Source organism: Varanus komodoensis, unplaced genomic scaffold (genome assembly GCF_004798865.1).
Source record: "Varanus komodoensis strain SLA01 unplaced genomic scaffold, ASM479886v1 scaffold3, whole genome shotgun sequence".
Lineage (NCBI taxonomy): Eukaryota > Metazoa > Chordata > Lepidosauria > Squamata > Varanidae > Varanus > Varanus komodoensis.
Genome location: NW_025335761.1, coordinates 18,150,662 through 18,176,422, shown reverse-complemented (window position 1 = coordinate 18,176,422; position 25,761 = coordinate 18,150,662). Strand labels below are relative to the sequence as shown.

At 41.4% G+C, this 25,761-nt stretch overlaps 3 protein-coding genes across 4 annotated transcripts in view; 1 reads left to right on the top strand and 2 right to left on the bottom strand.

Annotated features, from left to right (window-relative positions):
- Window positions 1-171: 171 nt before the first annotated feature.
- Window positions 172-6,753, bottom strand: LOC123026473 (acyl-coenzyme A thioesterase 1-like). Its single transcript, XM_044436171.1, has 3 exons — window positions 6,118-6,753; window positions 4,382-4,584; window positions 172-3,192 (listed from the first exon to the last, which is right to left on the bottom strand). The coding sequence occupies exons 1-3, from the start codon at window positions 6,695-6,697 to the stop codon at window positions 2,617-2,619; spliced, it is 1,359 nt and encodes a 452-aa protein (XP_044292106.1). The 5' UTR covers window positions 6,698-6,753; the 3' UTR covers window positions 172-2,616.
- Window positions 6,754-10,783: 4,030 nt separating this feature from the next.
- Window positions 10,784-16,380, bottom strand: LOC123026797 (acyl-coenzyme A thioesterase 1-like). 2 transcript variants are annotated; one of them, XM_044436821.1, is made up of 3 exons: window positions 15,223-16,380; window positions 13,580-13,782; window positions 10,784-12,665 (listed from the first exon to the last, which is right to left on the bottom strand). In XM_044436821.1, exons 1-3 carry the CDS (start codon window positions 15,809-15,811, stop codon window positions 12,060-12,062), a joined length of 1,398 nt encoding a protein of 465 aa, XP_044292756.1. In that variant the 5' UTR covers window positions 15,812-16,380; the 3' UTR covers window positions 10,784-12,059. The 2 variants fall into 2 exon arrangements, with proteins under 2 accessions (XP_044292756.1, XP_044292758.1); XM_044436823.1 differs by having other exon boundaries at window positions 16,137-16,380.
- The window catches only part of HEATR4 (HEAT repeat containing 4), a 32,139-nt gene continuing 22,187 nt past the window's right edge, over window positions 15,810-25,761 (top strand). The window contains 3 exon segments of the mRNA XM_044435715.1: window positions 15,810-15,839; window positions 23,025-24,016; window positions 25,302-25,489. Of these exon segments, the coding sequence (XP_044291650.1) occupies window positions 15,810-15,839; window positions 23,025-24,016; window positions 25,302-25,489 (1,210 nt within the window).

Sequence of the window (25,761 nt, the reverse complement as noted above, 5' to 3'; positions counted from 1 at the left end):
AGGAGGGGAGGAATTTGAAAAAACATGTCCCTGGGACCAGGACTACATTCAGAGTCAACTTTTATAAATTAAATACTGTGGGGTATGTGCTGTTCTAATTGTATTCTTTTTTAACCTTTTATGTAAGCAAAACATTGGAAGAAAAAACAGGAAGCACATATCTGAGAAATATCAAAACCATCAATAAAAGCAGTTTATTAGTAGCAACTGGAAAAGCACATTAACCAAAACATGGGTACTTTTTTGCCCAATCTTAGTGTTTTTATAAATTAGCCAAGTATCACATTTTCACGACATCATTTGAAAAGAATTGCTCCAAGCCATTAAGAACTGACACTCACTATCTGAAACCGTAAAATCCAAAACCATGACACCGATCTACAAACAAGTGTTTTTATGCCCACAAATGGAGGTTTTATGAAGGGTACATCCTAAGCTCTCCAACTCAGAAACTTAAGAGCCTCCATGCAAAGTGAGAAGAGTAGCAGAGGTGCTCTCTACCTCACTGCACCTCATTTTAGCTTGGCTGGTTTTGGCTACCTTGGAGAGGCATTAGCAGGAAATCACATATCCTGGCAGCCCCAGTCTCCTCTTTCCCCCCCCCCTTTAGCCCCTCCTGAGGTTATGTTCCTGACTTCGCAGAGGCAACTGAGATAGTTATTTCTGCACCAGCTATGAGTGGTCTAGAGCAGGATCAGAGTAAGGATCTGGGAATCTGAATTATCAGACAATGTCTAGGGACTTCTAGGATTGCTCTCACCATGAATGTATTACCTTCTCAACAGTGCCAATCAGCAAACGGACAGGAGAGGGGTGGGGTGGGGGAAGGAGTCTTACTAAGAGATAAAAAAAGTCCCTTGAAAAAATCTTTTTAAAAATGATCTTTCCAGATCTAAAATCTTTGTTATTTATTCATATTGCAGAATCCATTTTTTCATTTCTCCAGTTTGTAGTGTTAAAGAAATAAAAATGGTCCTTGGGGATGAAAATGGAAAAGTCCTCTCATACTTAAAATTCTGCTAGAATGTATTGCTGTAGAAGTCACTAGTCACTGACCAAATACATTTCAATTTATACTCTTCCAGACATACTTGGTTGCTAAATCTAGCTCAGCATTTTTAGGGCTCTTCCTGTCACTTTCCTCAGAAAAAGGTGAAAAGCTAAAGTCGAGTGTGCCTGCACTGTCAAAATCTGGTCAAGGTGCCATACTAGAACTTGGGAGTAATAGCAGATTGAAAGGAAAATAGTGTGAAAATCCTAGTTAAATCCAAGAGTCATTGTTGGCTTAAAACAGGTAATCCAAGAACAAAAGTAGAACAGGATGTAATGAAATATTGCTAATGGTAATAAAAATTCAACAGTTAAATATGCCATCATAAGGAAGAAATACTCCCAGTAAGAGGGATGAGAATGTCCAATTTTGATAAATTCCTTTTATGAACGCAACAGGTTAGGAATCGTTCCTGTGAAGAGCTACGAATGCATGACAAAAGTCAACTGTGGTGGTGGAGTCATAACTGAAAATGGGCAGAGCTTAAACCACTGAAGAATTGCATAAGTCTTTATTGTTCTCTGCCACTCTATCTCTTCTCTGCCTCTCTTCCATTCTTGAGCATGTGAGCACACACAAAAAGTAGAATTAAGAAACTTTTCCCAGGAAGATTGGCTTAGAGATGAGATTAGTTCCATAGCACCTGCAGAGCCAGATACTGACAGCCACAAAAAAATTAAGCACAGGATGTGTATAGCTCATGGACTGCATGACAAATGGTAATCCTTCCCCTATGGCACTTGGAGCCAGAGCTGAACGTTTGCAGAGTTCACTGCTTTTTTTGGTGGATGCAAAATTAAGTTTAAAACAAAGGCGTAGAGTTCCACAGTAGTCTTGGCATTTCTCTGTTTAAATTCTGTTTGTTGCCCTCTTTTTCAGTGCTTTCAGCAAAGGAGATACCAGGCATAGAGCAAAGCTGCTCTGGGAATAGGGAATCAAGACCTATAATGGCTTTTCATTTAAGGTCAAGCTGTGGATGGCTCCCACATTTTTCTGTCCATACAGTTTAAATAGTCCTTTAGCTCTTTCTTTAAATAGTGACACTGGCTGTGTTTGCTAGGAATAGCATATTCAAGAAATACAATTTTTAGAGAAGAAAAAACAGTCATATTTAGGATTAGAGACTGCAAAATGGCTGAGGTCTATAGCTGGAGTTGAAGAGTACACTAATTGTTTCCTCTTTTCTGACTGTTTGCTGCTGTTTGCTGCAGTTCCACCTTTAATTTTTTAGATGTTGACCAAGATTTGCAGTTTCAGATGCATTAACTAAGGTCTATGGTTCAACAGTCACAACCAATTTCTATACCGAGAAACATGCATTCATATACCACACGTGTGTTTTCATCTTCCATGTTTTCCATTCAGTGCTTCAAAATTCCTCTAGCCATTCCACACTGAATAAACAATCTTGACACACACTTCGATGGCTATTTAACGAGGCTATACATACACAGCATATTCTAGCTCTTTCCATTGTTCTTTTTCAGTGTCTGAGTCAGATTTTAGTAGCTTTTGGATTATTTTCTCCCATCTTCTCTCAGGGTTCAATTATTTTATTGTGCTTCTCATCTCAAGTGGAAGTGCAGAAACTCAAGAATCTTGCCCCAGGAATGTTCTTGGGCATGGGCATGAGCTCTGCTCTCTCCACCACCCAGAATAGGCACCCCTAGAACACGGTCCAAGGCTATCAGGCAAACTGGAGAAAAAGATGGATTAATTCGATGGCCTGCTCCAGTGTAACTCAAGAGTTTACAGTTGTCCTTCCCATGCTGGCGTAAATATGCAATGGCTATCTCAGCATACAAAGAACTCTTCCAAACGCGATCATCCTCCCCTACCACAAAAAGAAACTGTCCCTCTGCTTTCTCTATGGGGATGCGGCAGCATGAGTTAGCTGGGTCTGTTGGATCATCCAAGGCTTCATAAATATCGAGCACACCATTCTCCAAAATACGGACCCTGCTCATATTAAAGCTAAGTGCAGGCAGAGTCAGATTGCCATAATGAACAGCACTGGCTGTGATGGAACTGCAGCCAGAAATGCAGACAGCAGCCACCACTTCTTGTAAGAAGGTCATCATTGAAGCTGCCAGTTCTGCTCCTTTCCCAGTTCCAACAACACCAATTCCTGGCCCTCTAACCTTCAGGAATGAAACAACAGGGGTAAAGATTATATACTGGAAGAGAAGAGTGAATATAAATATGTACCATGAGGCACCTATACTAAAATTTATGTAGAAATGCTGGTCAAATGATCAGATTTCTCAAAAATATACACATCAAAGGAAAAATACAATACTATTCCATTAAAAATGTTAAGCACAGATACAGAAACTGAAATAAAAACCGTCTACCATGTTATCATTAAGGCTATTTATTTAATGTAAGAACTGTCTATTCCTTCCTACATGCACAGCTTGCAATTCCTATTCCAAAGTCTGCCCTAGTGCTGACTTATAGAACCCAGATTGTTCTAGAATGGCATAATTAGATCTCCAGAATGTTTCAACTGTAGGATTCCTTTGACAAGTAAGTTTTATTTCTTATATATCCTGCCTTTCAAGGAACTCAAGGCAGCTCACACAATTCTCCTCCTCTCAGGCTTATCTTCACAACAACAACCCTGTGAGATAGGTTGGGCCAAGAGTCTGTGACGAGCCCAAAGTCACCCACTGAGTTCCATGGATGAGTGGGTATTAGAAACCAGCTCTCCTGAGTCGTAGTCCCACACTCTTTACCACTACACCACACTGGAAACTGGTATTTCTTCAAGGAATGAAGAATCAGTTGTGCCGAGAATGGAATTACATGGATGAGCAGTGAGGCAGCCAAGTTCATTAAAAATATCTAATTACTTAGGGTTGTTAAAAATGATTGTGAAATACTCAAAAAGGAGCTCTCCAAAGTGAGGCTGGTCATTAAAATGGCAATTACAATTCAATGAAAGCAAGTATAAAATGATGTATGTTAAGGCCAAAAAAATTCTAACTTCAGCTCATGCTATTTCATTAAGAATTCTTGGGATTTGGATCGGTGGGTCAGTAAAAATGTCGTGCTTTGTGCAACAGCTGTGAAAATAATGCTACTGATGACTTGTAGTCATGATGACTATATTATTACCTCTGGTATTCCCCTCAATTTTAGAGGCTGGGGAAAATAAGAAGGAAGGTTCTTTTATTCCTCCTGAGAACTTCACATAGGCATCTGGTTGGCCATTGTAGATGAACAGCATGCTGAACTGGATATACCAGAACGCCTCTTATGTTCTTTTAAAGTGTTGCTGAAAAAAAGTATGTATGTATTTTGGTAAACTTTCCTTTCCACACTCACCTTTGGGTGACGCAGCAGAAATCTGGCTGCTTCTTCAAAGTACTCAAGGTGGAAATCCTCCATGACCTTGGGGAGATCCTCAAAATTAAAGTATGGCAGAGAAAGAGCAGCAAAGCCATGAGTAGCCAGAAGGCTGGATCGGAATTCAATTAACCCACCTTCATCACCAAACATGTCTATCACTCCTGGGAAAGGTCCATCTCCTAATGATAGAAGACAGAGAACAATATTTTTGGAACAAACCTTTGAAAGAAAATAGTGAGAAAAAAGACTTCAGCTATTTTCAAAATTTTATTTCTATTGAAATAATTTTCACAACACTAACAAAAATGTCTCCTACTAACATTATTAAATTACCAGAATACACACACAGGAACTTCATATCTTCAGAAGGAGACAAGAGAAATAAAATGCTGTTACAGCACAATCCTATGCATGTCTGCTTGAAAGTAAGCCTCATTGGCTTGAATGGGTCATATTTCCTGGTGTTTATGTAAGACTGATATGAGCTTTTCAGAGAGACTTACTTGGCACCTTTTTGCACCAGGTGAAGCATTTCTTATTTTCCCAGGCATCTTAGTTTTTAGTTTCTGTTATTTTTAAATCTGCTACTGTATTTTCAATCTTTGCATTGCTGCTAGGTTTTTGTTTATGCATTTATTTTATACTGAAGTCTCAAATTGTTATAGTGTATTTTTTCATGTTATTTTTCATGGTTTTAATTGTTGTGAGCTAGCCAGCTTTGGTTGTTGGGTGGCATAGTAATATATTAAATAAAATATTGCAACCTTAGAGGGAAAAAACTGTCTAATAACACATGGGATTGTGCCCTTAAAGTACAATCCTGTGTGTGCCAACTCTGAAGGAAAGCCAACTGAGTTCAGTAGTGCTTATTTCCAGGAAGGTGTATATACAATTGCAATCTAATATGAAAGTTCCACTCTTTAAAATGTATGTCAATATGAATAACCATACCTCTATAATAGTATTATATTTTTCTTGTGTGCTAATATTCTTCTATGTTTTTGGCAGGTGCATCACATGATGAGTCCAAAGCACAAGCCAGTGCCCTCTACAATTCATATAGAACATCTTGTCCTTTGGAGTGGTTTTACCTCTAGTCCTCCTGTTGATGAGCACATTGTCCTTTAATGGTTGCCCACTATTACTAAGGCCTTGATATCTACTAGATCACCTTCTCTTTTATTTACCCAACCAACCCTTCAGATTGTCATAGGAGTCCTCAGAAATTACTGGAATTTTTCTGCTTAATCACCTTCACAACAGGCCTTCTAGATAATGGTACCCACTCTGTAGAAAAAATTATCTTGTGCACTTTGGGAAGAATGCCCCATGTTTCGCCTCCCAAATACCTCCTGAAAACACTTTGTTCACACAGGTGCTCTCTGGCTTGTAATTAAATTAACCATGCCACTCCACTGCACTCCTTTCCTGCTCTATATTATCATTACTGCAACTGGAATTGTTTCCAAAATCCTAGTTTAAATCTAATTTTAACAGCGATGTTTTAATTTTGATTTAACATTCACATGTAAACTGTTCAAGGTTTTGTTAATACTTAATAGTATAAAAACATTGCAAATAAGTAAAATAAATACTTATCCTGTTTTTGCCGCCTGCAACAGCCACAGTGGTTGGATGGAGTAAATCGGTTGCCCGGGGCAGAGAAGCAGTCTGAATCCACCCCTGCTCCATGAAAAAGCTACCCCACTCACCTGGGGGGAGGAACAGGCTGCCTCTCACCACACCTTCCTTCAGTCTAACCTTCCTCATTTTGGGAAGACTGAACCACCTCTCGACGCTCGTTTTGGCAAGCACCTCTCCAGGGATAGCACCGGGCTGGCTGTAACCGCGGTGCACAGACAAGTCCACTGTTATGGGCGCCTTCTCCACGTTCGAGGGTTCGAGCCTTTGGTAGGGCTTCTCCATCGCGGCAGGGGAGAGGCTCCAGAACAGCCCCATGGGCTCAAAGCCAATGTAGTCGCCTCCCTTAGAGGCATCTTTGGACAGGTCTACCTCTCCTCGTTTATCTGCTTGGTAGTGGGCGCAGGAATCAAAAAGGCTGCCCTGCTCACTCACCACCAGCGCCCGAAGAGTCACTTCTTGCAAAGGCTCGAGTCCCCACACCGTAATCCTCGCCGGCTGATCGGCCAGACCTGCGGCGGGGGAGACCGAGACCGTCACCACTCCTCTCCTATTGCACCCTCTGAGGGAGACCCGCCCAAAGGGGTGGCTCAGAGCCCCGAAGTGCTCCAGGCAAACGCTCCAAGTCCTGGCTACAAGCCTTCGCCACATGATGAGCGGGTCGGATCGGCCACTGTCCGCGTATTACCCTGCTAGCAAGGCAGAGGGAAGCAAGAGAAAGCAAACTGGTAAGTCCCCTGAAGATGCAAAAGGCTGCATAAATCGATCTCCGACAGCACGATTCAGAACAGGAGAGTTAAAACTCGGCCTTGCATCAGAACCGAGTCCGCAAAGGGGCAACATGAACGCACACACTGGAAAATCATTTCCATTTCAGCGTTACGGTTCCTGTAACAAACGTGGGCTATGTGAAGTGGCATGAGTACGAGTTTAAGTTCTCGAAGTGCCTGCGCTCAAATCAGTATGAACCTCAAAGTCCTAGCTGTAATATTAGTTCACTTTAGAGTACTTAGTACTGTAAAAGTCTAGTGGAAAAGTTGTGACATAAGCGTTCATGAACAAGAATCCACCTAGGGTGCAGCAAGACTGTTTATGGTGCAACTGGCAGCCCCATTTTGAAAAAGCATTCTTGTGCAGTTCTTACTATAAATGAACTCAAAATAGTTTCTGCCCTGTGTTTTCTTAGGAAGTTGCCCAAAATGACTTCCCTCTATGTACTCACTCATGGAACATTTGGGTTCCTACTTTTTGTAGGTCCCTTCTCTCTCTCAGCTCCACCCTCTGTATCAGATAAGCTCCATTATTGCTGAACATTTGGCATCTGGTGTACGACTGTACCATTTCAGCACATGTGCCTAGGTAACAAATTGTTGCTTGAACCTTTTAAAAATAAACTCAATTCCTAAATGACCCTTGCTTGTCGTGTTCAGTATGCGGGCTTTAAATGTTGTGGTACTTACTATGAAGTGTAAATATTTTCTAGAATTTCAATTCTTCCACTTGACAAGCCTGTCAAAATACTTCTTTTCATTTAGTTTTGAGGTTGACAAATAGGATATCATGGTTGGTAAAGCATCCACTTCCTTGAAATTTATTATTTCTCCATGTTTCATATATAATCTGGATAGAACACCCTGTTAGCTCTTATGTGACAATTATGAACTATAAATGCTGAATTTCTATAGCATTGGCCAGCATATTTAAATTCTTGGGAAAACATTTTAGAAAGTTTTCCCCCCTCAGAGTTGATTCCAATTGGTTGTGGTTTGTTTCCATAGGTACTGTTACATGTTTGTTACAGGCCCGATTAGCTGCTGTTGAAACTTACATAGCAGCCATTGCAACTGCTCTGTGATTGCCCTTTCTGGGGAAACTACAGAATATTGTGTTTTAAACCAGAGAAATGTGTTGTCCTTATTACAACAATATTTGAGAACTGTATTTGGGGGGTGGGGTGATAGGGGGAATTATTACAGGCAAAAAACCTACCAAATAGAGAAATCCGTAATTTTAGAAGAGAACTTGAAGACATTACAAAAGATGAAAATGTTAAGTGTAACTGTAGGAACCAGCCCTTTCATAGATCACTGCCTTGCGGTGGTGAAGTGGCTTTCATAGCCCAATGAAGCTATGCACTATGTCATGCAGGGGCACCCAAGACGAATAGGTCATAGCAGAGCTCTGACAAAAGGTGATCCACTGGAGAAGAAAATGGCAACCCACTCCAGTATCCTTGCCATGAAAACCCCATGGACAGAATCAAAATGCTAAAAGATATGACACTGGAAGATGAGCGCCTCTGGTCAGAAGGTGTCCAGTATGCTACTGAGGAAGAGCGGAGGGCTAGTACTAGTAGCGCCAGAAAGAATGAATAAAGGTAAAGGTTTCCCCTTGATGTTACATCGTCATGCCTGACTCTAGGGGGCAGTGCTCTTCTCCGTTTCCTAGCCAAAGGAGCCAGCATTTGTCCCCAGTCTCCATGGTCATGTGGTCGGCATGACTAAACACCGAAGTAAACGGAACGCTGTTACCTGCCCACCAAAGTGGTACCTTTTTATCTACTTGCATTTGAATAGACAGGGTCAAAGCTGAAAGAACACTCAGTTGTGAATGTATCTGGTGGTGAAAGGAAAGTCCAGTGCTGTAAAGAACAGTACTGCATAGGAACTTGGAATGTAAGATCTATGAATCAAAGTAAGTTGGATGTGGTAAGCATCGACATCTTTGGAATCAGTGAACTAAAATGAACAGGAATTGGTGAATTTAATTCAGATGACCATCATATATACTAGTGTGGGCAAGAATCCCTTAGAAGAAATGGAGTAGCCATCATGGTCAATAAAGGAGTAGGAAAAACAGTACTGGGATACAATCTTCAAAACGACAGAATGATCTCAGTTTGAATCCAAGGCAAACCATTCAACATCACAGTTGTCCAAGCCTATGCCCCAATCACTGATGCTGAAGAGACTGAAGTTGACCGCTTCTGTGAAGACCTACAACATCTTATAGAACTAACACCAAAAAATGATGTCCTTATCATGGGAGATTGAAATGCTAAAGTAGGAAGTCAAATGATAACCAGAACAGGCAAGTTTGCCCTTGGAGTACAAAATGAAGCAGGGCAAAGGCTAGCAGAGTGTTGTCAAGAGAACACACTGGTCACAGCACTCTTCCAACAACCCAAGAGACAACTCTACACATGGACATCACCAGGTCAACACAGAAATCAGATTATGTGCTCTGCAGCCAAAGATGGAGAAGCTCTATCCAATCAGTACAAACAAGACCTGGAGCTGACTGTGGCTCAGATCATGAGCTTCTTGTTGCAAAATTCAGGCTTAAATTGAAGAAAGTAGGGAAAAGCATTAGGCCAGTCAGGTATGACCTAAATAATATTCCTTATGAATATATAGTGAAGGTGAAAAATAGATTTAAGGAATTAGATCTGATAGACAGATTGCCTGAAGAACTATGGATGGAGGTTCGCAACACTGTACAGGAGGTAGCAACTATAACCATCTCAAAGAAAAAGAAATGCAAGAAAGCAAAATGGCTGTCTAAGAAGGCTTTACAAATAGCTGAGGAAAGAAGGGAAGCGAAAGACAAGGGAGAAAGGGAAAGATACACCCAAGTGAATGCAGAATTCTAGTGAATATCTAGAAGACACGTAAGACCTTGTTATATGAACAGTGCAAAGAAATAGAGAAAAACAAACGGAATGGGAAAGAGATAGAGTTCTCTTCAAGAAAATAAGAGGTATCAAGGGAATGTTTCATGCAAAGAGGGCATGATAAAGGACAAAAATGGCATGGACTTAACAGAGGCAGAGAAGATTAAAAGAACTATACAAGAAAGATCTTAATATCCCTGATAACCACAATGGTGTTATCACTGACCTCCAGCCAGACATCCTGAAGTGTGAAGTCAAATGGGCTTTGGGAAGTCTGAGCTACAACAAAGCTAGTGGAGGAGACAGTGTTCTAGCTGAACTATTCAAAATCCTAAAAGATGATGCAGTTAAAGTGCTACACTCAATATGCCAGCAATTTGGAAAACTCAACAGTGGCCACACAATTGGAAAAGGTCAGTTTGCATTCCAATCCCAAAGAAGAACAATGCCAAAGAACTTTCAAACTACCATACAATTTTGCTCATTTCACACACTAGCAAAGTTATGCTCAAAATCCTACAAGCTAGGCATCAGTAGTGTGTAGACCAAGAACTACCAGAAGTGCAAATGGGGTTTTGCAGAGGCAGAGAAACTAGAAATCAAATTGCCAACATATGCTGGATCATGGAGAAAGCTAGGGAGTTCCAGAAAAATATCTACTTTTGCTTCATTGACTATGGTAAAGCCTTTGATTGTGTAGATCACAATGAATTGTAGCAAATTCTTAAAGAGATGGGAGTACAGATCATCTTATTTGTCTCTTGAGAAACTTGTATGTGGGTCAAGAAGGAACAGTTAGAACTAGACATGGAACAACTAATTGGTTCAAAATTGGGAAAGGAGTATGGCAAGGCTGCATATGGATGTACTGATAGAGGCTTATGATAGTAGGTGAATTATATCATATTAAATTACTTCCCACCAGATGAACATAACCTTCTTAGGTAGATATAAACCCTTAAATGGAGCTCTTTGAATCTATTCAGTAACTATTTATATGCTTTAGAATAAATAAGAAAAAGCAAAGTAGCAACTAATATTTAATGAAACAATTATAACTCATGTCATTTCAAATATTTTTAATAGAATACAACACTGAGTTAAACAGAATAGTACAAACTTACATTTGCAAACTCTTCCAAATCACAAACGGCTTTATAGCCTGAGAACAACATAATTCTCTTTAAATTTAATTACAACAGATTTTAAGAAGAAATGGAGCTAGAAAATTACAGGTTGGCAAAAACTATATAACACCATTAGCAAAGATGTTTTGTTAGCACTTAGGTAGTTAGTTGCTCTTCCAGCATTGTAGAGTTCATTCCAAACTGTTTTCACAGTTAAGTATTGTGATTCAGTGTAAATTGAACACACCAGTATTTTTCTATGGAATATATTCAAGGAAAAGCTGATGCAGTTAGTTTATGCTATAAATTAAACAAGTTAACTTCTTTGCTGTATCTAAACAGCCATTATGGAAACCACTGGGTCCGCTCTTGAATAAGCACCCTAATCTGTCAGATGCAGCCAGCTAAAGTGTTTCCTCATGAGATCATCTCCTGACAGGGGAAAACTGAGCTTTACACTTAAAACTTAGGCCTCCTAGGTAACAGATCTATCCACATTTAAAACCTGGAGCAGAACTGCCAAAAGACCTCCTTTTTAAATAGCAAGGTAGAATTTTCCCCATCACATTTAGTAAATGAGTAAACTCTCCAAACTTCCACTTGACACAGCAGGCAGGAGTGCTTACTTAAGCAGGTTTTTTGCAGGAGCATATTATTCATCCACTAAAGTAGTAGAATGTTCAGAGTCATAGAAGGATGGATAACAGGTTCTCTTTTGAAAAATGGACAACTTGGAGAAAAGGATGGCACATTCCTATGCGTTTGATCTTTGGATAGATTTCAACTACTTCAAAGGAGTAGTTTGAAGTAGTTGAATAGTAGTATATCCAAAATAATTGTATGAAATACTTTTATTACAATATGAGAGGGATTAATGTATGCACTGATGCTCTATGTATGCATAAAAGAAAGGATCAGGTCTGTCCTGTCTATAAGTTAATATCCAAAACCACCTTTTTTCATTTGGGTGGAGCAACTAGCCCATTTCTGAATCCTTCCCATAGATGTATGACATGCTCAATCAGCACAATACTGGTATAAAAGAAAGCATCAGGAAAAATGTTTACACAGCAAGCCCTATTACTTCAGTCTTCCTGAACATACCTTCACACATACATCTGTCAACTCCAAGCTTTCTTTCTTCTCTAAAATTCTGCTTAGCAAAATATTCGCATAAGCCTGATCTTCTGAAAGATATCTATAGCCAACACTGTCACAACTTGTTTTGTAATTCACTTTGTTTACCATTTAGGCATTTTCGAAAGAAGACTTGAATCTGCTGCCAAGCATCCACCTGAGCTGCAGCATGAGCCCTGGGCTCCCCTCCCCAGATCACTGGCATACCCACCAAGAGATGCATTGAAGCTGGGCACATTGGTATATAGGGTGGTTCAATGTAATGACCTGCTCCAGGATAACAAATGATCTCTGGCTTTTCTTTTCCATGAGCCTGCAGATGGTTGGAGGCTTCGGTAGCAAAGAATTCACTTTTCCAGTTCCGATCATCCTTGCCTACAATGAAAAGGAAACGTCCCTCAGCCTTTTCCAGTGGAATAAAGCTTTGGCGGTCAGGACCCTCAAGGGGGTTATTCAGAACATCAACAATGTCAGCTATTCCAGTTTTATCCATTTTGATTCTCTTGGCATCAAATCCAAGGGGTGGAATGGTGATATCCTTGTAGCGCAGTGTTGCACCTACATTGGCTACAGAGCCATTAATTGTGACTGTCACAGTGACACCCTTTAAGAAAGAAGCCATGGAAAGACAGAGATCACCCCCTTTGGAGTGTCCAAGTAGCCCAATTCCTGGACCTTTAACCTGAAGGAGAAGAAACAAAGAAAGAAAATGGTCATAGGTGCATACATGCATCTTACCTACACATTAAGTGTACTGTGCATGCTAGTTAGCTTAAAATTTGGAACAGAGTAGCAGTTTACATTTCTATATATTGCATTTGTTGCAGTAACTGACCAAGAGCTCCCTGGTTTAGTTAACAGAAATTGAAATTCCTATGGTCTTTAATCTTTTGCTGTTGTTCTATTTTAGGAACTTAGGAATTAGGTTTAAAGTATTACTGCAGTACAAGTAACTATGTGAGATTCTTATTCAAAGAAGAGTGCAATGGGAAGTATCAAAGGTCAACCTAGTTAACACTCCTGAATCAGTAACTCAAGAGCTCTGAGAATAAGAATGTCGTGGAATTTATATTTCTGCCTATCCCTTAAGTAGGAGTAAAATAAAGCCCATCTTACCCAACAGTAAGCTTCCTGCATACTGAATTCTAAAAGTGACACAGTGCCCCTATACCATGTGGACATTGTCTCCATGATAGGGAAACTGCCCATCTTTAGCAGCTGTTCAAGTCTCAATAGCTCCTCCTGATCAAAAAATGGCACAGTCTACTCTGAACGCATGACAAAGGCTCTGAAAGCAACATGGAATCTGCTGTTAAACTTTCATTTGTGCTGGGCTCCCCTCCATGAGATGCACTGATCTGAGCAAACTGGCATAGGAGGTAGTACCGTGTAGTGTCCTGTTCCAGGATAACAAATTATTATTACTATTATTATTATTATTATTATTATTACATTTCTATGCCGCCCCTTGCCGAAGCCTCGGGGCGGCTTACAATACAATTATCTCTGCTTTTTGCCATGAGCCTGCAAATGGTTGAAGGTATTGGGAAAACACCTTGCTATTTTTTTGAAGGCCACCCATACACATGTTCCTACCTTTGGATGTTGCAGCATGTAATTTAAGGCTTCTTCAAAATACTCCAGGTGGAATTCCTTCATATTCTTAGGAAGATCTTCATAGCCATAATAGGCCAATGCTAACACGGCAAAGCCATGATTGGCCAGCAGACTTGCTCGGTATTCAGGAAGCCCTCCTCCAGTTCCATATATATCAATGATTCCAGGAAAGGGTCCATCACCTGCAAGAGACATAAAAGATGCAGCACCATATTTACTTAGACACATTTAGAATTCAATATCCTGTAAAAATGCCTACATCACATCAGAGGTACCAGCAGAACTACTATTAAAACTAATTCAAATGTCTCAAATGAGGAAGGCTTGCCAATACAACAGAAGAAACAAAAGCAGGGCCAACTCATCATTAGCCATAGTATAGCAAACAGTCTGAAAAAGTAGGCTCTGCCCTAAATATGCTTTCACCAGCTTTCTCAAATCTGACAACCTCACTGCTGGCTGGGAGATGCTAGGAGCTGTAGTCCCAGGTTTGGAAGACTGGCTTATATTACCACCACCAAGCACAGACTTTCTTTGTTCTGTAATAACAAACTCATATCATAAACCTTCTGGAATTATATATCTGTAAATGTACTGCAAAAAAACCATTCACAATGTCATACTCTTCCAGAGGTTTCTGTAAGATGATTGGGCAATTTTTCTATCTAGAAGTTATCACAGGTGCTTGGTTTTACGGTTCTCAAAACTGAATTTGCCTCTGCAGAGATCACATGCCTCTTGTTCATAGAAAAAATGTTGTAAAATAAACATACAAAGTTGAGAAAAAGACCTTAATCTCATCGTTCCTTTGCAAATCTATATACACAGAATTGACCCCTTACCTCTTAAGTGCTAAATTTTAAAAAAAATCAATGAATAAAAGATTGCTCAGAGCAGAATAGATCTGCACAAGAAGCTAATGTGAGAAGAGAGGGGCAAGCAGTAAAATGGAAAATGAAACCTTCTGAGAAGAATACTCCACATATTTTTGGATCTTTTTATGTATAGTCTGAGGTTTATTGTATTATTCTTTCTCTGGAGGAGAAAACCTATAATGGCAGCAGTTTGGAAATATTTTAACAAAGTTCCTTTACCTATGGGTAAGACAGGCACATGTGCAAAGTATGTAGATAACCATGATTTAATTCTAGTCTTACTAAATCCACCCTAATTTCTATTATATTTATTAAGGTATATAATCTTTGTAGACTACCCAGAAAGCTTCAGCTATTTCACAATGTGGAAATTCAATAAATGAATGAATGATTCTAACTAAATTTGTTTGTACAACTGTTGCTGTAAAGGCGTGATGCTTGAACGTTTGCACGACAGAACAAATCAATGGAGCTCTGCTAGTGCTATTCCAGTTTGCAGAATGATGCCCTTGGATATTGCCCACTGAAATTTATGAGGCTTAACTTCGATAAATACTGAATATGCAACCAGCTGGGCTGAGCAAGGAGGAAGAGGAACATTTCTGCTCAGGCATATTTATGAGTGAGGTGAGAAGTCTCAAGGCTCGCAAACGGACTACTTAAGACAAAGTACCGAAGTCTGACTTCGCGCCTTCGCTGCTGTAGACCAAGTCTTGTCGGTGCAGCCGGAGCAAGTATCACACTCACCAGAAGGCAGAAAAAGCGTAGCCCGGATGCTTCCGTCCCGCACCGGAATCCTCTTGACGTCGTCGCGCAGAAAGCAGCGCGCGTGGTCGCCCTTAGCCAGCAGGCTGCCGGACTCTCCGTGACCTTCCAGCACTTCCAACTCAAGAATGAGGGGGCGCCGCACATCGCGTTTTATCAGTCGCTTGAAAGGCGTCTGCGGCTTCAGCGACCACAGCAGCCCCATCGGCTCCAGGCCGGAGAAGCTGCCGCCCTCCAGCGCCGGCGAACGGTTCAGATCAAGATAGCCGTCTGTGTCTGCCTGGTAGAAGGCCCGCGTGTCGAAAAGCTCCCCCGTTTCGTCCTGCAGCGAAGCCCGAAGGGTGACCTCCTGCTCGGGACGCAGGCCCTCAACCAAAATGGCGAGCGGCTCATCGAAGAGGCTAGAGCCGGAGGGAGAAAACCCAAGTGCGACCTCCATGGGGAGGGCGGAGAACGCGGCGCTTTGCGTCCGCCAGCCGGCGCTGCAGCGGGCGACGCAGTTGGGCAACAGCCTCGTTGGCAAAGCGCGGCCTGGGCTCGCTCGAAAGAGTCGGTATGCAAAAGAGAGCATGGCTGGCGGAACCTCGCTTACGCGCAGGGTAAACCAATAGAGTGCCGCCTGCGCAAGTTCGGTGAGGAAACAGAATCAGTTTTGTCGGCTGGCGGTGGTCTTGCCTGTACTCTTTGTACTGTCAAATCCGCTCCTGCTTCCGGCGCACAACAACTTTGTAATCCTGAACGCACCGGCGATCTCCAATTCAGTTCAACAGAGTTTGCAAAGTCACCGATGGCACTTAAAATGACACCGAAACGCAAAGGTTGCCGTTTTGGCTATACACACAAATTCCATATTAGTGTAATAGCTTTATGCCAACGAAAAGACTACAAAAACCTACAAGCTTTGGGGACTTGAAGGTCTCTCTATAGGCAAGATGTGATAAAAAGCAGGTTGGGAGATGGAGAGAAGGTGGGAGGAGCTGAAAGCGGACTTCTTGAAATGTGATGTCAGCATGAGATGGATCGGAAGAGGGAGGGTGTACAAACTCAACCAAGACTACAAAACAGGCGATGTGGTTTCCAGTTTTGCCTGCCTTTGCTGGAGCTGCCCCAGCTAGGAGGGAAAATGCCAAATTTTTGACATTTCTGAATAAGCAAATATATTTTATATTTTCAAAAGTGGAGAATCAAGCATTTGCCTTTCTCCCCAGGAGGGATCTGGAGATTTCAAAAGCTTGCACATTTTTAAAATATTTTTATTGGCCTAATAAAGGTATTATGCTAATAAGGATCTTAAGGTTTGGAAACGGATGTTGTGCTTCTGAACACGTTTATATATATATACCTCTTTAAAATGTATGTTTTCTTGTTGATTGAATAATTTGTTTTATGTTGGAAATCATTAAACATTACTGGTTTCAAAGGAAAAGCTCATTTGGAATTAAATTTCATTTACTTTAATGTTTGCAAATCTTTTTCTAATGGTATATGTCTGGCTGTAAAGGAAGATCGTTCTCCCTTTAGATTTTGTAATGAAACAAAAGAAAAATAAAATTTAAAGTCTATTTATAAAATGTTTGCAACTATACAGTCCATTAGAATAAAAAATTGAAAAGAAAAATGGGACAATACATTTATTAGGGCCAACCCCAAAGTTGTAAATACATCCACAAGTCTTCTTCAGGCTGGAAATTACATCAAACAAGAATGGCAGAAAGGGGTACAATAACAAAAATGATGGGTTGAAGCTTACTAGAAAAATCCCTTTGTGGGCCATGGTGTCATTTTAGAAACATCAGGTATATAACATTTTATGACTAATGGGACTATGTATGAAATGGGAAATGTGTATGGGAAGAGGTTTGACTTACAAATTTGTACTGGCCCCAAAAATCATGTTTGAGCCCTTTGTGCAAGAAAGCCCATAATAAATGTTTGAAAGTCTTCACAACATTCCCAGACTAGGCTGGGAAGAACCACCCAGGTGAACTGCATTTCTACTAATGCTTATCCAAATGCTGAACATTACCATTTCACTTAGATCTCTCAAACCTAGAGATCATCTAATCCCCATCACAAAGTAGCATCCCTCCCTTTTGGCCAAGTTTATCCTACTTGATAATGTCTTCCTCTTATTTCAGCCAAGTGCAGACACCCATCTGAGATCTGTCACCACCCCTTCCCCTCAGCCACATCTGGATACCTGTCAGCTTTCTGCCATAGAGAAGGCGGGATTCCCTTCTCACCGATGTAGTGATCAGGTTTACATAATATGCTAAACCACTAGGGAGCGCCTTAGCAAGTGATCTGAACACCATCTCTTCGCATGGGGAGGCTTATAACCAACCAAATAGCCCTGTGGCTTACCATGTCAGCAGGACCCTAGTTGTCATGTTAACCTGCATAGAGAGATTACTTTTTTGCTGTTCTGGCAATGGGGCTTTTTAGCTCAGGACAACCAACCAAGTGGCTGAGTGGCAATTTGTGTGGCTGTCATTGGTTTTCCACCATACTACTGCTGATGCTGAGAGTGTGTTCATGAATGATTCTGCACCCACCCCAGCATCAACAGTAATCCTCATGCTGCTTAGTTACTCCCTGGAGCCTGGTAGGCAATATGTGGCAGGGGAACAGGCTCTTAGCCTCACTTCTTCAGAAGGATCCAGCCTACTTACTGTCATCACTGCAGTGGTAGGTAAGAAGGACCCTGCTTGTCCTCTTGGAGAGCTTCCTACCTGTTGTGGGGAAAGGGGGAATCAGAATAGAAGGCATCTTCCTTGGTGGAACCAATGCACACCCACCAGGCAAGGGAGGGTCACAAGCTGTGCAGTGCTGGCTCAGAGAAAAGCAGCTGCTATCCCATGCTAGCCAGTACAGTTACCTTGCGACCAGGCTAACCAGTATGAAGGGGAAGAGGCAGTTCCGCCCCAGTCCCCTCGCACATGGCTGGCTGGCTGGCTTCCTTCCTTCCTTCCTTCCTTCCTTCCTAGTGTCATTATGGACATAATTTCATTTTTATACTGCCCCATAGCTGAATCTCTGTGATTGGTTTGCAATGGTAAAACAATAAAATACAAATACTATAAAAAACAATGTTAAAATGAATTTAAAATAGCTTTAAAATGCAGTAAAAAGACCCAGCGAAGAAGAATCACCTGCATAACTAAGGAGATCTTTAAAGGGCTGTCTTGGCCTGGCACTGAAAAGTATCAGATGGGCACCAGCAGGGAGATCACTGCAAAGATGAGGGGTCACCACAGAAAAGGCCTCCCTTGTTACTATCCTCAAAGTACCATGTGAGGTTGGCACTCAGCAGAAGTCCCCAGATGTTGAGCATAGTGTCCAGGTAGATCACAGTTGGGAGGTGCTCTGGCAGGTATTGTGGTCCTAAGATGTGTGGGGCATTATAGGTTAAAATCAGCACCTTGAATTGGGCCCAGAAGTACGAGTATACAGGTAGCCAATGTAGGAGGGCCAGAACTAGTCTTACAAGTTCAGAGCTATGGGTTGCAGTTATTAATCTGGCTACTGTATTCTGTACCAGCTGCAGCTTCTGAACCATCTTCAAGGGCAGCCCCACATAGAGTGCATTGCAGTCATCTAATTAGAGATTTCCAGAGCATAGATTACTGAAGCCAGGCTACCTCTGTTCAGATAGAGGCATAGTTAGACCACCAGCCAAAGCTGGTAGAAGGCACTCCAAGCCACTGAAGCCACTTGAGCCTCAAGTGACAAAGATGGCTCAAGGAACACTCTCAAGCAACATACCTGCTGCTTTAGAGGGAGTGCAGCCCCTTCTGGAACAGGTTGAACACTCACCATCTGGCCAAGGGAACCACCCACCAACAGCATCTCAGTCATGTCTGGACTGAACTTCAGTTTGTTGACCCTTACCCAGTCCATTGTCGCAGCCAGGCACTGGTTTAACACATCTGTCTTTACTATTGGTGATGCTTGTCTTCTGGGTTTTTTTTGTTTTTGTTTTTTGTTTGTTAAAAAATATATTTTGTTAAACAGAACTTGTTAGCTATCTGGGGGCTGCACTGTAGAGTGGAAAGGCAGAACAAAATATTTTCATAAATAAGTATGTCATAGGTGGTGTTTCTACCCACCCCCAACTAGTATGTGTGTGTGTGTGTGTATTGACAGAATACCTATAAAGCAAGTTATGACAGCAATATTTCTATAGAAGAGGGTTGCATAATACTGTGTTGCACACTCATAGTCTATATGATTGGACCTATATATCTTTTTCAAATATTGTTTGAAAGCAGCTTATAAAGCATTTTGAATACACAGTACATAAGTGTTGCATCTTTAAAAAAATCCCACCACAGTCTCACAATGCTCCTGTATGGTCTCTAAAATGATTTCAGCCACCTAGTTCTTCCCAGGGAAGCTTTTGTGAGTGGGAAAGGCTCAGTCCAGCCAAGGCACATAGCAGTGGATGCTGTTGCTGGCCTGGGTTCACTTCTTTGGCTCCCTTGAGGATGTTTGAAACCTAAAAAGCACAAACATCCCAAAATCAGTAACAAGTACCATACAAAAGTATTCCTGATAGGCAGATCTACATGTAGATGTTTTCTTACCACTGGACCTTCACTGAAACCCAAGCATTTTTCAGAAGTTGTACAAGTTATTGCTATATGAGATATATTTCATTATCCAGACATGCCCAGTATGAACTGGGCATCGTGGCATGAGTTCTAATTCTACTCTGAAAAAGAATTATTATTTTGTTTTACCCCAATTATTTTTAATTAGTCTTAATTGCATTTCTCATCATTTTTTTCTAAAGCCATTTTTAAAACAAATTGTTGGAGCTAAAATGAGTGAAAAACACCTATCTAGCTAGAGTAAAATTAAAACTCATGACCTTTAATTTAATGGGCACTGAAGTGCTGAGTTGGGCCAGCAAGATGCTCTATTTCATTATCTCATTCTAAATTGTGGTTAGTTGCTCAGGGAGTTTTGCCATTTAATGGTATAGGAATCCAATAAACAAATAAATAACAGTGCCTAAAGGAACTGGTTCTCCAAAAGAACACCCTCACCTCTTAGATCCTCTAAAAGGGAGACGGGGAACCTCTGGCTCAGGGCATTATGCACCTTCCTCCTTAAGTTTCTCTGGCCCTCAGATATTTCCAAGAGCCCTTCCTCATCCCCATATACCTAAGGAGGGGCAGGCAAGGAGAGCATTTGGTTGGCTATTGCTTCTGGAAGAACCACCACTACAACCACCTACTAGCACTGGTACCCAACAGTCCCCTAACAGCTTTCCTGAAAGGACCGGCAACAATGAGCACCTTCCAGCAGTGGCATTCATCATCATCCTTCACTCTGCTGGGACAGGAAGGGTTGTGTTTCACCCCCCTGCCCCCCCTAGAGATAACTGTAGGATTGTTCCTTTTAATCAGCGTAACTATGATGCAGTGCCAGTCACCACTTTGGATGGCTTTAAAAGGTGATTGGACAAATTCATGGACAACATGGCTATACATGCTTACTAATTCCAAAAGGTACCATATTTTTCTGTCTCTAAGACACCCCCATGTATAGGATGCCCCCACTTTTCCTACCCATCTCCAGCGAGCAAGCTGCTGCCGCGCGTATGCCACTTTGCCACTTCCCCGCAGCGCCTCGCTGCCCCCCATGCCGCTTCACTGCCCCCTCACCCACGTGCCACCACGCGCTCGCCGCCTCCCCCGCATGCCACCCCTGCCTGTGCTCTCCACCCCACCTACGCACTGCCCCCTGCGCACCAGTCTCCTCGCCCCAGCGCCCCCCCCCCGTGTATAAGACGCACCTTCATTTTTAAGTAAATGTTTTTAAGAAAAAGTAGCATCTTATACACGGAAACATACGGTACATGCTGACTCCAGTATCAGAGGCACTATGCCTATCTACACTAGTGACTGAGGAACATGGGTGGGACAATGTTCTTGCACTCAGATCCTGCCTATGAGCTTCCTGCGGGCAGCTGGTTGGCCAGGGTGTGAACAGAGTCCTGGACTAAATGGGTTCTTGGTGTGATCAGCACAGCTCTTCTTAGTTCGGTGGGTCCTATTACTGCCCCCCACCCAGCCAGGATGTTGCAGCCCATGATACAAAGATTCTCTGTACATAATACTCTCGAAGCAGGAAATGGATGCAGTGAATAACCAGTCATATTGCTGGAAATAACAATGGTTTGTTATGCTTAGCAAATAACAATGGTTTGTTAAAACTGACAAATCAAAACTGGCAGAATATACATGCATCATCTGTAGCCCAGCAACAACTGTAAACAGCCTGTGGAGGCAAGAAGCTGAATTCTATTATAGAAGGGAGTGGAACTGGCTTGTACCATACATGTCCATCTCTGCGAGAGAACCTTTCTGAAAGGTAAACACAATGCCTTTCTACTTTCTTAAGAAGAGAAATATGTGGAATTTGAATGATCCAAGCTGTGTTTTTGATAACTGACAGGGATATTAAACTGGCTAAATACTGGGGGTTCAGTTTATGGAAAAAATCTGGAGGGCCTTGTACAAGATTTCATTTAAGATTTTCAGATTTCAGCTAAATGGATGGCATGAGTGAATAAAGCCTATGGAGATTTATCATTGCATAAGGGTTAAGAAAACATTTACAAACAGTAAGTGGGGAGGACTAAAGGAAAAATAGAAGAGGCTATTAGAGGCTTGGATAAATGATTGTGCAGTGTTAGTTAACAAAGTCAGTGTTCAATACAGCTTAAAGTTTCTAAGCATTGCTTTAAGGCTAAGCAAGACTATGGTGTTCCTAGAGACAAATATCCTAAAATCGTTCCCCCTAGGACAAGTGTTATGTCAGCTTCACTTGGGACTGAGGGGTGCAGGTTGCTAGAAAGGCAATGTATGTGGATAGGAACAGAATAAATGTGCATGGACGGCAACAGGATGGGAATCATTACTGTCAGCATAATACATGTTGTGCAGTCCTATTTGTCATTGGGAAAAATAATTTGGTGTAAGTGGGGGAAAAGAGATGCTGGTTATCATATTTTATTGTGCACACATGTAAGTTATCCTTTGTTTATTGTCAGAGAGTTATGACACCATTCTAATTATGTTTACTTGGAAAAATTTTAATGGGGCTGCCTTCCAAATTAGCATGCTGTAGGATTGTAGGCATCAGAATGGTTTAATACAGGCAAGAACATTTGTAGGTTGTAGTGAAGCACAACAGGCTACAGAGAAAGCAAGACTCCTTGAATCACAAGCCCTGCCAACCTGATTGTACTATCAACTAAAAACAAAGTCGTAACACTTCTGGAGCATCCATGATAAAGGCAGCACTGTGGGTCTTTCCAGAAAGCAGGCTCCTAGAACTAAAACCAAGCACTAATATTGTGCAGCAATTCCATCTTAATTTCCTTAGAAGATTTTCTGAAGTCTCTGTTGGCCAAGGGATGTGGTGACTTTATGGGTAATAAATTGCTAGTACTGCTTTAATTTGTATGTAGAGTAGGTGGGCAAGTTAGTGGCTTGCCATTTTTTTCCTGCATCACATATATTCACCATGTAGATCGAGTGACATCAGCATTCTATAATAACAGGCTCTTTGGGGAGGTAGCATAACTTTGCTCTTTTTTGTTTAAATCTTAAATTGTCTTTTAATTTTATGCAATTAGTCTTTATTTTCCTTTTGCTTTCCAGGAAATGCTCTATTGTCTTCTCAGGAAACAGTGGACTTCCATTTCTTTGCGCATCTATTCAATGGTGGATGGTTTTGTTTTGTTGTTTTAATGTTCCATAAAAAACTAGCCACATGTGAGGAACCTTGCCAGTTTTGAAAAGATGGAAGTATCTGCTTTTTTCAAGAGCAAAAATCCCTTCCCCCTTGAATCTAGTCTGAAGTTTAAAGTTGAAAGGAAGAACTTACCTTCTCACAATGCCATGGTTTCTTCCGCAAGGGCCACATTGCCTTTAATATATCAGAACGATGTTTGCCGTGCCAAGTGGCACTATGCATGCTACAAAAAAGAGTGCTTTAAGAAAGTTGCTCAGGACCTTCATTTTGCAAAAGATGTTGTTAAGCACAGAGTGCCCTCAGCTGTGCCTTATAAGGAATATAACCACATGCACCTATATGATTTTTCCAGTTTTATGCAACCACAAGTAAATGTAAAAATTATTTCTAAGAAGCAGCCAAGGAAGCTCAAACCATTGAGGAGAGTGCCTTTCAGAATGAAATCAGACATTGCTTCTACCAAGCATGTCACCACCACAAATGCTCCTGTGTCTTTGGAAGAAAGCATTTGGAAAGCCAGGGAAGAAAGTACATTTGCAGAGCCACATCTGCTGGTACCTATTCCTTCTCCTCCACCTCCGCCTCCGCCTCCTCTTCCACCTACTTGTGAGCCTCTGTACAGACAAGCGTTCCTGACTGAAGTTCAGGAACCATTAAGAGGCACAATGAACAAAAGATCAGCAAAATTCACAACAATCCGGGGTACCACAGTCCCTGAACTAGAGCATAAAGACCTGGGATGGGAAGAAAAACTGTTGACAAAGTTAAGCAAAGCTACAGCTCAGTGGATTGTGAATAATCAGCCCTCTTGGGGAGGCTGGATTCAGGGTAAGCCACAGGGTTTCAAGAGGCAAAAATATGACTGGAATAGTATCAGGTATGTACTGCCTTTTGAACGTGATGTGGAATTACTGGATGAAATTCAGGCGGAGGAGAATGTTGTGGAAAGTTGTATTCAAAGCCAAGAAGCAAAGCAACAAGAGATGCCTCTCCCTGCCTATTATAGGTAAGATGTGTGACTGTTTGATGGAAGCTGTGAAAATGAATTACATTTTGAAACGGATCTTGTTGGATTAGACCCAGTGCTGTTTGCTTGTCAGCAGAACTGGGAGGGGATGATTCATCCTCTCCCTCACAGCTTCTGCATGTGCTCTGGAGGTCTGAGAAACATTCCAGAGCGGAGTTTCAGGTAGTGCCGAGGACTGCAGGGAGAAAGAAGGAGGGAGAACATCCTGTTGTACTAGCAGACTAGCAGCATGATGTTGGATTTAACCCATATCTTGGAAAGCCTATTAAATGAAATTTACTTCCATGCATGGGGTAATGAACTCAAACTTAACAGTACTCATTTTACAGTATTTTAATAGGCCAGTTTCCTGTTCCTTTCATATTATTTTCACTTGAGAGATGCAGGGGCAAAGCATTCTTTTCTCTGATGCCCCTCTGCCTATTCTGTGGATAATTAACCAAGTAACCTAATATCAGCATTGTGTTGAATGCCCTTTGACTGATGATTGGTGCCATGATTACCATTTTTCCGTTAAGGCACAAAGCTCAACATTAGCTCCTGAGGTAACATTAGTTACTAGAATTAACAGCTTGGCTGGCATCCCTATTCAGAACTCTTCTCATAAGAGCACAAGAAGAGCCGTAATACTGAATCAGAGAAAAGACTAAGGGACGATGGCAACACTAGAAAAGAAAGAGCAAAGCGTGGTCTGTCCTACATGAAAATGCTTGAGGTGGGCAGAAATATTGTCTGCAGGAGAGAAAAGGTAGCAGTAATTTTTAAAGGAAAACATCTACCCAACTTTTCTAATTTGCAACACTCCTTTTGAAAAATTCTAGTATTATCATAATGTATGGCTAGGATTCTTTATTAAGATTTCTTAACAACCAGATATAGATAGGACTGCATTGCTGCTGGCTGAAGGAGTAAACTACTAATTTAAAAAAGTAATGTTTAAAGCATATTTACTTGGTAATAAGTCTTGTGTTCATTTATTCCCTTCACATGTTAACTGTGTGAAAAGGTGGGCATAATTAAAGGGCCAGAGAGGCAACCTGCTTAGGACTGTTGGCTTCTGCCCTGACTCCAGCCTTAGCTACAGTCCGGGCTCTGAGCCCAGGAGCCACCCAGGTACTCAGAGTTTTTTATTTCTGAAGTGTATAAGCCATCCTATCTGATGGGCCACATTGCTGAATTGCAAGTTGTCCAGTGTCCTCTCTTTAAGCACTGATGGATTCACTTCTGTTGCCAAATGTGTGAAGCATGTTTCTCCATCTCCCAGGACACCATCTTTCCACACAAGAGTGCTGCGCCTAGATGACCCAACTGCTAGAAACCAAACAGCAGATATAATACCAGAGAAGAGTCTCAAACCGGTATTCCCTATCAAACATCATGAGAGACTGAACTCTCGAGTTGGGAAATACTCTTATACCACCCAGAATGTCTTTGAGCAAGATCTCTATTTTGGTAGGACCATCTGTAAATCTTTGGCTTAGCCTTACGTAGGGATGGGGGGATGATCCAAGCATTATTTGGGTCCAAGATTAGCTAAGCAAAGCTCAACAATGCTGAATCAAATATGCATGACAAATATTGTAAAAGCTATACTTGTTAATACAATCACACTTTAATAATTTCTAGAGGTGCTTAGTAGCCTGTGTACATACTATAATTCTTTATCATTCCATCCTAAGTTGCTCTGTTGGCACTTTTCTGAGCCTAGAAGTAAGGGGAAATAG